Source organism: Amblyomma americanum, chromosome 3 (genome assembly GCF_052857255.1).
Source record: "Amblyomma americanum isolate KBUSLIRL-KWMA chromosome 3, ASM5285725v1, whole genome shotgun sequence".
Taxonomy (NCBI): domain Eukaryota; kingdom Metazoa; phylum Arthropoda; class Arachnida; order Ixodida; family Ixodidae; genus Amblyomma; species Amblyomma americanum.
Genome location: NC_135499.1, coordinates 192786599 through 192797962, shown reverse-complemented (window position 1 = coordinate 192797962; position 11364 = coordinate 192786599). Strand labels below are relative to the sequence as shown.

At 52.8% G+C, this 11364-nt stretch overlaps 1 protein-coding gene across 1 annotated transcript in view; it reads right to left on the bottom strand.

Moving 5' to 3' along the window:
- Positions 1–1866: 1866 nt before the first annotated feature.
- Positions 1867–11364, bottom strand: part of LOC144124323 (phospholipid-transporting ATPase ABCA3-like) — a 47434-nt gene continuing 37936 nt past the window's right edge. Inside the window, exons 19-24 of the mRNA XM_077656958.1 lie at positions 10963–11328; positions 9176–9475; positions 8079–8242; positions 5969–6142; positions 4883–5102; positions 1867–2363 (exon numbers count right to left, since the gene is read on the bottom strand). Coding sequence (XP_077513084.1) covers positions 2211–2363; positions 4883–5102; positions 5969–6142; positions 8079–8242; positions 9176–9475; positions 10963–11328 — 1377 coding nt within the window. The 3' untranslated portion in view covers positions 1867–2210. The remainder of the gene's footprint in view (positions 2364–4882; positions 5103–5968; positions 6143–8078; positions 8243–9175; positions 9476–10962; positions 11329–11364) is intronic.

The following is an 11364-nucleotide window of genomic DNA, read 5'->3' as shown; positions in this document are numbered from 1 at the left end:
CGAACGTCACACAAATGGCCTGCATCCAATCGTTATTCGTTTGAAGCTATGCATTAAGCTTCGGGACAAAACAGTAAAGTTTTTTTTTCATTTCATGCGGCTTCTTTTCATATCTACTGCTGTGCCGTCTCTAGGCCTCTCACTGAGTGGCTGTGAAGTAGCATCTTTTACAGCGTTAATGACACCCGATGTTTTTCACCAAGGACTTTATTGTTCGGGCGATAATTTTAGTGTTGAAGTAGCTCCTCTTGGAGGGAAGCAGTTGAGAGAAGGCGCAAACATGGAGTTACAAGATATGACTAACTCAGAAATGTATGGTAGCTTCCCGTTCCAATTCCTATCTTTGGTGCGTTGCTGCATTATTCCTGTTTTTTTTTTTCAGTTACTCTCTGTAAATAGTATGTGTCGCATTCGGTTGTCTCGCACAAAGGAAACAGGGCTTGAGAACCTCTGTTTATTTTAGGATAGCCTAAATATCTTAAAATGGCTGGCTGCGTGTGAGTTTGTGCGTGTTTACGTGAAAAGCGTGGAAAAAAGATACGACGCAATACAGGAGGCACCATTAGCGAAATATCGGTGTATCATGTGTTGCGTCCGTTCCTTCCCGCCTTTTCCGCTGGAGTTGGTCTCGGAAAAGCATTGTTCATAATCAATTGACGCCATCTAGCATTATTGAGCGTTTTAGAAAGAATTTGAAAATTAATTTGCCTAGAACGTAGGAAACATCCAGAAAACGTGAAAGCTTCGATAGCCATGGAGGTATTTTTTTCTTTATTGCCGGTGAACAATACATACGCAGAAATAAAAATCTCTAGCCATACTTTGGCCGAGACAATAGGTATTGAGGGCTGTTCCAGTTGGTTTGTAATGAGAACAGAAGAGAAGCATGGAGGAGCTTCTTTGTGGCCATAGCGGAAAACACACAACCCTGAAGACACTGTTAAATTAATAAAAAAATGGCTGTGGTTTAGCTCTGGTTAAACCTCGGGTGACCCGTTTCGTGGCTATATGCCAGTTATTGTAGCTCTATTTCATTAACAGTTCAGTCAGCGCGTGCCGCATGTATTTCTCCCGATAGCAAACAAATGCACTTTTGGTTGGTTTGGTATAAGGGGCTCTAACGTCTCAAAGCGACTCTAGCTATGAGGGACGCCGTAGTGAAGGGCTCCGGAAATTTCGACCACCTGCGCAGACATCGCACAGTACACGGGCGTCTAGAATTTCGCCTCCATCGAAATTCGACCGCCGCGGCCGGGATCGAACCCGCGTCTTTCGGGTCAGTAGCGGAGCGCCATAACCGCTGAGCCACCGCGGCGGCACACCACATATAGTGTTCACTTTGTTAAATCTATTATATTGCGAAAGAATTCACAGATTGGCAAAGTCTAATTTTGGCAATAACCCGGGTCAAATTTGGAGGTCGCCATCGTGTCGGGCTCGCTCAATTACGGTGGGAAATTGATTTTGGCCCAAATCGGCCAAGGTAAATTTCGGGGGTGGCCCGGGCCAAATTTGGGTGTCACCATCGTGTAGGGCATGGCCAGTTATGGTTAGACATCTGACGTTTAACTTAGGGCTCTTACTAGGCGGCTTTGCAAGGTCACATCAAGGTCAAATTTGTGCACATCCAGGAGATAAACTTTTGCATCTAGTAGAGCTATCGCTCTAAAATGCTGGACGTAATAGTTGAGCGCATACGCGGCCAGGTGAATGTGGGGCACTCTATTGCTGGACGTTGAGAACCTGTCCGAAACGTTGTGGCGAAGGTAAGCTACTCTTGCTTCCGTGTGTATGCGGTCTTGGGCAATATTATTATTTTTTCTTTTTATTTTGCCGAGACTGCTTTACGCATGTGGTCTGTGTCAGAGTATTTGAAATATTATACGCTCGTTACCAACCAGCATTTAATCACAACACGCGAGGCTAAAGACGATTCAGCCAAGTCGAAAGATAACACCGAAGATCAGTTACCGGTAAAATCACTTTTATGCTCAGCCGCCAGACTGCGACCGTATAGTTTGGACAAATGACAAAAGGGCTGCCTTCGAGCAGTAGCCCATCCAGCAGCCCCACGCCATCGTCATCCCACGGTCGCAGTGACCGTGCGACCCAAAGGCGGACAGTGTTGCGTCGCCATAAAGCGTTGCCGCGAACGTGCTATGCCGTCGCGTACACGTGTGGCGCACGTAGCGGGTGGAGCACGCGGCGCTTCATTCGGGCTCCTCGACGCCGAAGAGCTTGTGCAGCGCCACGTGTCCGAAGTCGACGACGGACACGACGCCCACGTTCCGCAGCTCGACCAGCTTGGGTTTCAGCAACCTCATCGGGTACAGCGGGTCACGGATCTTGAAGCGGATCACGTTCTGCGGGAAAAGAGCGCACTTCAGTGCTGAGGAGACTTTGTAACCTGGTGTGACTTTAGACACCGCCCCAGATAAGGAGGTCACAAGGGTAGACGGACGGACGGACGTAAGCCTCAAGGAGGCTTTGCTAAGGGTGGGAAAATCGCTACATGATCACAATCATTTTGATAGAGGGCGATATTTTTGAAAGTAGAAGGAAAGACAACCACACCGCCTGTGGGATCCGAACCCACAACCTTCGCTTGTCACCTGCGGTGTTCTGCCAACCGGCTACAGCAGCGGCTGTCTCTTCCGCTTTCAACTCCCCACACTCCTCGTTGCGCATCTACACCCATGTCCACTTGGACGAATTTACCACGTGACGCACCGACAACCGCTCCTCCACGGCCCACACTACATATACCGCACACGCTGTACTGGCAACCATTCTGACCAGTATGTTGCCCAGGTTCAGCTTGAGATTGTCGACGTACCGCGAAGGCGACGATGTCTGCCCAAGAGAAAGCGCTGTAAACCCTAGCTGCGATAAGTAGCCCGTAAAGTTCGGTGAAAGAAAGGCACAGTAACGTCTCAGTATTGGTGGACATCGCAGCAGCGCCTCGGGTTCTTTCACGTGCACTGATGACGCAATGGATACGATTGTAGCGTTAAACGTTGTCAAGTTCATTTTCCAATGGCGGCCTGTTCGGAGCCAGAGATTCTTAGCACCCTTCGCTACGCCACAGGCTGACCGCCGCCTCGGTCAGATGCTCCGCCTCCGCTGGGGGGGGACTGAGGGCCGAGGGTTAATTAGTTTGTTCATAAAAGGTATGTGGCAAGTACTACACCAGGGTGGCCAAATCCTGTTCTAGTAAGGGAGTGCGTTGCCGACTCTGGTCACTGAGATAAAGCCGCCCCAGGCCTGGTTATGCAATTCCATCGGCACGCGGATTGCAATTGCTGAACCCACCATTAAGGCAGCAATAAAGTTCCAATAAGGATGGATGTCAAGCAGAGAGACACGATCTCTCCAATACTATACACCGCCTGTTTAGAGGCGGTATTGAGTTTCCTGGATTAGGAACAGTTGGCGATAAGAGTTAATAAAAAAGTACATCAGTAATACGAGATTCGCTGATTACGTTGCCTTGCTAAGTCACTCAAGGGGCGAATTTCAATGCACGGTCAATGACAGACAGGCAAAGCAGAACAGTGGGTCTAAAATTTAATATGCAGAAAACTAAAGTAATGTTCAACATTCTCGGAAGGGAACGGCAGTTTCAGATTGGTAACAAGACGCTGGAAGTGGCAAGGGAAAACGTCTACTTGGGGCAGATAGTGCCCGCCGATCCGGACCACGAGAGTGAAATAACTAGAAAATAAGAATGGGCTGGAGCACCATTTGGCAGGTACTCTCAGATCATGAATTGCAGCTTCGCAAAACTCAAGAGAAAGTATACAATAGCTGCATCTTACCGGTACTCACCTATCGGGCAGAACGTGGAGGCTAACGAGAGGTGTTCAACTTAAACTGAAGACAACCCAGCGAGATATGAAAAGGAAAATTACAGGTGTAATGTTAAGGAACATGAAGAGGGCAGTGTGGGTCAGGGAACCAACGCGGATTAATGACATCCTAATCGAAATCAAGAGGACGAAATGAGCATGGGCAGGGCATGTAATGCGAAGGCAAGATAACCGCTAGTCATAAAGGGGACGGACTAGACTCCAGGAGACGACGAGCGTATAGCATGGAGCGGGAGAAAGTTGGATGGGCAGATGAGGTTAAGAAGTTTGCAGCGGCTGAGGACAGGGCTAATTGGAGAGATACGGGAGAAGCGTTTGTCCTGCAGTGGGTTCAGGCTGATGATGATGACGATAACGCTCAGCATACGGGTGTCTTTTGCACTTCTCTCTCGCATCAAGTTGTCAGGCAACTACAGCTCAGCCTGACGCCTCGGCAGAGTTAGCTTGGCTACTCAGCCGGAGCACCCGGGTTCGAACCCTGCCGCGGCGGCCGCGTTTCGATAAAGGCGAAACGCATTGGCGCCCGTGTGCTGTGCGATGTAAGTACACGTTGAATATCCCCAGGTGGTCGAAATTATTCCGGAGCCATCCAGTACGGCCTTCTTTCTCCTTTCCCCTCTGTCACTCCCTCCGTCCCCCTTCCCTCACGGCGCAGTTGAGTTGTCCACAGAGATCTGAGACAGTAACTGCGCCATTTCCTTTCCCCAAAAAGCAGCAAATTTCTGAACGCAGTCTCCCAGCGGCGCAGCTGGCAGACTCTAGTAGCTGGTGCCTCAGAGCGCAGGGTTAGGTGGTGGAGTGGAGTCACGAGGTAAAGCGCAGTGACCCACGGATAAACACCTGAACCACGCCATGAGCAAAATAACGAACGAGAGAGAGAAAGGTGAAAGGCGGCAGAGAGGAACCTGCACCGTGCTGCGTATTAATCTACACCACCCGGGCTTCTTTAACGTGCATTCACGTCGCACAGCAGAGGGGCTCGTTCAACTGTGCGTGGAGGAGCTGTGCAGTACCTTGTGCCGGCTGACCACCTGCGCCTCGCCCTCGAAGATTTCGTTGACTCGGTTCAGGAAGGCGGCGAGCACGGGGGGCTTCTCCTCGGAGCACATGGTCACGGTGACCACCATGCCCATGAAGAAGGTGTTGCGCAGGTCGGGCACCGAGCCCACCCACGTGCTCTCGCCGCGGCTCAGCACGAAGACGCGAGAGCACAGCGCCAGGCACTCGGGAATTCTGTGGAGGGGAGAGGCGTAGCAGGCTGGCCTTATTCCGCCGCCAAACGTCATTTTTCGGCACACTCTGGAAACTCGCCTGTACGTGCATGCAGGTAGAACCAATATGAAATGGACAATAGATTTGCACACAAAGACAAAGTTTTTTATTGCTGTACTGAAGTTGTTATTGCTGTTGCTCCCACAGAGGCGAACTATTACATAAACAAACTACGCTTCTCAGTGGTGCTTACAGGATTGCCGCTAAATAGGTGCTTATTATGTGTTCCCTCCACGGTGCGTATCTGCGCGTATCTGCAAATAATAATTTGTCACAAGGTAGGCTGTCGCAATAAAAAAAAAGTACATTCGTGTCATGCCCACTGCATTCGTTGTACACACAGCGCTCTAATGCTCTTAATCTTGTCTTTTGCTTGCGTGCTCGTGCATCTTGCCACCCTTTAAAGCTTGACGTAAAAGCAGGAAGGACAAACGACAGGGCACTGCTTCGAGTTTTAGTGCGAAGGCACTACTCCTGACGTATACCAGCCTCGAGCAAGAATCTTGTCTTGTGCTCCGAACTAACCGGAGCTTACCCGAGTAAGCTCGGCCCGAGCTTAACCGAGTAAGCTCGGGTAAGTTCGGAGGAGCGTTGCACCAGCTGTAGCCAATGGGAGGAGGGCGTCGCGCCACCTAGGTCACGTGACCTTGTATTCGCCACGATCTACGAATATTAAGTAGAGAATTACCAATTCTCCAATTTAAGAATTCATTCACAATTCTTTCATTTTTTTCAAGACGTCTTGTAAAGTCGTGACTATATATAGCTATCCCCAAACCAGGATTTCATCTTTTGCGCCCACTGGCCGTTTGATCCGCGACGCTCACAGCGTGGTGGCGAGGACGACCGCCTGGTCGTTGGCGCTGGAAAAGGCGTCCAGGGTCTGCCACATCTTGCGCGCCGAGATGGGGTCCACGCCGCTCGTCGGTTCGTCCAACAGCACCAGGCGCGGGGCACCCAGAAGCGCCATGGCCAATCCCAGTTTGCGCTGGGACGACCGGCTGCGGCCGATGGGACCAGGTCAGGCAACTTCCGTTCGCGCGCCACGTTCTTCGCGCACCCTTCCAACAGTGCCTAGCGCATTTGGGAGTTATGTGCTCGCAGAGTTGTGAAAAAAAACGTCATCGACACGCTGTCTGAAAGATGCCCGCTTAACAGCGACAGCTGTTAAAAAGCCCATTCCTTGGGTTTAGCGTCGGCGTTGTAGTATTCGGTGTAACCAGATGGTGGGAGTGTGGTTACCGTGGAAGGAGGAGGACGAGGATGTCATTGACGTCACTCAACGCTGCACTGGGATTGATGCGAACTCAGTGACGTCACGTATGGCGGCGTAGTTCCTCTCGCTCGTAACTCTTTCCACTGCTGTGGACACCTTCCGAAACACATACATAGACATCTTTAGCCGCCGCGGTGGCTCAGTGGTTATGGCGCTCGGCTGCTGACCTGAAGGACGAGGGTTCGATCCCGGCCGCGACGGTCAAATTTCGATAGAGGCGAAATTCTAGAGGCCCGTGTACTGTGCGATATCAGTGCACGTTAAAGAACCCCAGGCGGTAGAAATTTCCGGAGCCCTTCACTACGGCGTCTCTCATAGCCTGAGTCGCTTTGGGACGTTAAACCCCCACAAACCACAGACCAGACCTCATCTTTCAGAATCAGGCCTTAGTCCGAAACCTCGAACACATCTCCTGCTATTTCTCAGATCAGAAGGCTTCCGTCATGACTATCAAAGACTGGGAGAGAAGTGCCATGCACTTGAACAGCGAATGTGTCTGAAAAATATGAGTGGTCTATAACTGTACATATATACATCTCTCTCTCAAATTCTTTACTTGAATATATCACGAAATGAAAATACCTACACAGCTGTCACTATAGATCTCGCTTGCAACTAATGTCGCGGGTGCCATCACTTAGCACCCTGCATAGTTTCTATTGTAAAGCCGTCCTCAGACCTGTCCAGACCGCTCGAACTCCGTGACATCTGCGTTCTGCAGCGCGCAGAGCGACGTCTAGCGACTGCGCCTCGTTCGGGATTGTGCATCTGAGGGTCGTCTGAGCATCACACATGCGCTATCTCGAACCAGCGCTGCCGCTAGACGTCGCTCTGTGCGCTGCGGAGCGCAGACGGCACGGAGCGCTCTAGACAGGTATGTGGACGACTGTACAAGTGGCGATAAGGGTATCAAACTGACTCAGAGTTTCACCGTGCCCCTAGCTCTCAGATGCGCAGCCGCTGACGTAGCATTTTTGCTGAAGCGCGCGCCGAGACGTGTTATCTCAGCTTTGGTTCTGCTGCCTATACAGCGCCTTCACCGGCGATTGTTTGCGAACGCGGCTGCGGTCCAGCGCGGCGATAAAGATGAAGGCAGTGTAGTCAGTGTGGCGGCGCATGTTGAGATGCAGACTGTATCAAACCAGGCGTTATCCGTACGCGTCGCGCATGCAGCCAAAAGCTGGCCTTTCGAGCGCTCTAGAGAGAAGTGCTGACGGCTGTACGCGTAGCTTGATACAAGATTAACGTCAGTAAAGGTGAGAATGGAAATAGTACGTTTTGCACAGTTCAGTTCATACTGTCCTGCGCTGCACTATAGATTGACATCAACAGCGAGACGAAAGAACGATACGAACACAGAGAGCTGATAATTTATAGTTTTACCCCCCCGGAGTAGCGCAGTACTGGAGGTAACTTATGCGCATGCGCACGGAGATAGCCATCGCGTTCGGTGAACACGTCTTACTTCACTCCAAAACCGACTACATGAAGGCTCATTAAACCCCGTATGGACATGGAAGAATTGACCAAGCCACAGGATACCCGCTCGACATGCTTAGCGAGAACTGTGCAAGCGACCCAGTTTACCTGAGATTTTTTCTAGCGAAAGGCGTGAACTGTAAACTGGCTATCCCATGCCTACAGCCGAGGCGAGCCCGTACCAGTAGTGCATCGCAGGCTTGTCGGCCTCCCAATCCAGTTCGACGAGTCGGAGCAGGTGCTCCACCAGCAGGCGCACGTTTTGCGCGGGTAGCAGCCTCAGTGTGGCCAGAAGGTACAGGTGCTGCCGGGCCGTCAGCTGGGGCACGAATCCACCGTCGCTAGGCTGCGTTGGGGCAGGAATAAGTTCGCGAGCATCTGCGCGCCGAAGCACGACGCTCTGGGCACTGCCTCGGTGCACAGCTCTGCATGTACATACAGCTTCGACCGCCTGACCCGCCGCGGTGGCTCCGTGGCTTTCGGGCTATGGCTGAGCCTGAGGTCGCAGGTTCATAGGCCTGATGCTGCGGCCGCATTTTAATGGAGGCGAAACGCAAGGGCGCCTTTCTGCTGTGCGATGTCAGCTGACGTCAAAGAACACCGCGCGATCAAAATTGATTTGGAGCCCTCCACTTTTTTTCGCTCCCTCCTCCACACTTCCCGCAGAGCGCTGTTCAGGTGTGTACCAAAATTGGGATAATTATTGCTCCTTTCTTTTTCTTAATAATAATAATAATTGGTTTTGGGGGAAAGGAAATGGCGCAGTATCTGTCTCATATATCGTTGGACACCTGAACCGCGCCGTAAGGGAAGGGATAGAGGAGGAAGTGAAAGAAGAAAGGGAGAAGAGGTGCCGTAGTGGAGGGCTCCGGAATAATTTCGACCACCTGGGGATCTTTAACGTGCACTGACATCGCACAGCATACAGGCGCCTTAGCGCTTTTTCCTCCATAAAAACGCAGCCGCCGCGGTCGGTTTTTTCTGGAAAGCATTTTCTATACCCACTGGGGTCGCTCCGTCGATCACCCAGGCACGTATTAAAGAGTGCCAATTCAGCTGCCGACTATACTCGGGGGCGGAAGCGACGACGGCGAGGCTTCCACAAGCGCGGTCTTATCACGCGCTCACGAGGGAGAGAGATAGCCATTTAAGCTGGCGTCACGCGCGCGTACTTTCCCCTGCGCAGCCAACCAGAAACCAGAGGTGACAAGGCTCTCGGACTGGCGATTACTGCGCGCGCGTCACCGTCATCGGCGCGAAGAAAGGGGTTCTTTGTAACCTGGAATCCGACGAGGTTGACATATCCGGCCCTGCGGGAGCGCAGGTCCTGACCGTAGATGGTGCTGGACCCCGCCGTCGGCAGCAGCTCCCCGGAAAGCATGCGCAGCGTGGTCGACTTGCCCGAGCCGCTCTGGCCCAGCAGGCCGACGCATTCGCCCTCGCGCACGCTCAGCGACACGTCGCGCACTGCCACCAGGGGGCCGAAGCAGCGCTGCAGGCCGGCCGCCTCCAGCACCACGTTCGACGGGGGCTGCAAACGGGGCAGAGCAGCGCCAGACCGCGAAAGGTAATGAGTGCTCTTCGAAGCTTTGTTGGTGTTGCCTGGTGTTCGGCGTGATATGCTTTCAGCTCTCGTTGTCGGCGCGCCGAAAACTTTTAGTTCACCCGGGCTACGCGGTGCTACGTGCTGCGCTGGCGCCGGAGCAGCGCATCCGTCAACAACAGCGCCTTCGTGGTCCCGCAAGGGGCGCGGCTATCGCGCGACAGCGCCGCGTGAATTGCCCTCATTATGCAATGCGCGCGATCTTAGATCAAAGGTACCGTGGCGTCGTCCATCGGCATGGCTAGTAACCAGCTCCGATTTGTTGGTTTTTTTTTTCAAGCGATGTTTATTGCCTCAGGGCATAAAGGTTATGAAATGAGAAATGTTATTCTTCGACGTGGTGGTTGACGGAGGAGGTGCCGGGTGCGTCCGGCGGCGGCGAATGGCACAGTGTTCTGAGTAGCACGTGCTGGCACCATTCCCTCTTCTGCACGAGGCGAGCGCTGGTAGCCATGGATAAAAAACGGAAAACCGGGCGCTGTCGGCCAGGTATTGCACTGCCTCCGGAATCGGCCCGGGGCATATTAACACGCGCCTGGCTCGGCTTGAGCCAGTAGGCAGGCCCGTGCACATTCCTTTTCTTCTGTTCCTATCAGCAGCAGCGCTGTCACTTGTGAAAAAGAGATAGAAGTGGCCGATGATGGACGCTCTCCGAGAATTGCGTGCGGCTGTCAGTATTCAGTAAAGTACAAAGTTGGCCCAGTTGGTAACGCTCCATCTAAAAACGCCGCACAAAAGAACATGAAAAACACGGGGAGAATAGAACGGACAAGAGCGCTCGTTCTGTTCTCCCTGTTTTTTCAGTGTTTTTTGTGCGCCGTTTTTAGATGGCTGTCAGTACATCTATGAGCCGTCCTGGAATACGGCACGCCTTTCCAGCAGTGCATTAAATGCTTAGATCTACTCTCGGCGAGGAGATAGTCTGTGAATTTTTACTCTGTGGAAAGCCTAGCGAAATTAGGAGATTAAGAGATCCCGCTTCGTCGATCAACTCGGCTTCGCCCTGCCTACTGCGAGCCGTCCTTGTTAGCTTAGTTGATAAAGCTACTGCCCGGCAGACAGACAGTGGTACCGTGTTCTCGAGCGGTTTTCTCACAAAAGCTGCTTCCTTAATGGAGGACGTGGGGGAGAGGGTGGTCGCTTACCCCTCTGCTATCTTTTAACTCGAGAATGACGTAGACTAGCGATGACAGGAGATGTGTCCAGCTACAAATTCCGTCAGACAAGTCAGTTTTTGCTGCAGCAAACTTAACTGGATTGCAAAACAATCATCTCTTAAGAACAGCGCCATGGTGCTAGGACGGAGGAGGCGCACCTTTAAAATCCGGCCCTGCGTCGGCTCGCGACAAAATGCTCCCTAGAACTCAGCTACACGTTCGAAGCGCGCCATCTCTTCAGAATGCCGTCTTCTATCCCGTTATTCTAACACTTTGGTTCTACTCTCGAATGCATTTGTGTCGCACCCGAGGCGAGGAGAGCATCTGCTGGCTGGGGGCCGGAACCGGGGACAGGGTCGGCGAGCGCATGCTGCCGCCCAAGGACGCGGTGCGCCCGGCCGAGCCGGTGACGAGCGGCTGCTGCGAGCCCGAGGCCCTGGCGCCGAGTGGCGACCGCATGAGGCCGCTCGCCTCGATGGCGGCCAGCGCCTTGCTGGTGGCCGCGGTTGCCGGCCGCCAGCGCGCGTTGGTGAGCCGGTGCACCAGCGGCACCAGCACAGCGTCGCCCAGGAACGACAGCAGCAGGCACACCAGGCCACAGGCCAGCAGCAGAGTCAGGTCGTGGGCGATGCTCGCTTCGTCGGACAGCAGGTCCTCCCAGCTGGGCACCGGCTGCGGGCATGCCGCCGATCTCAACACGCGGTTCTG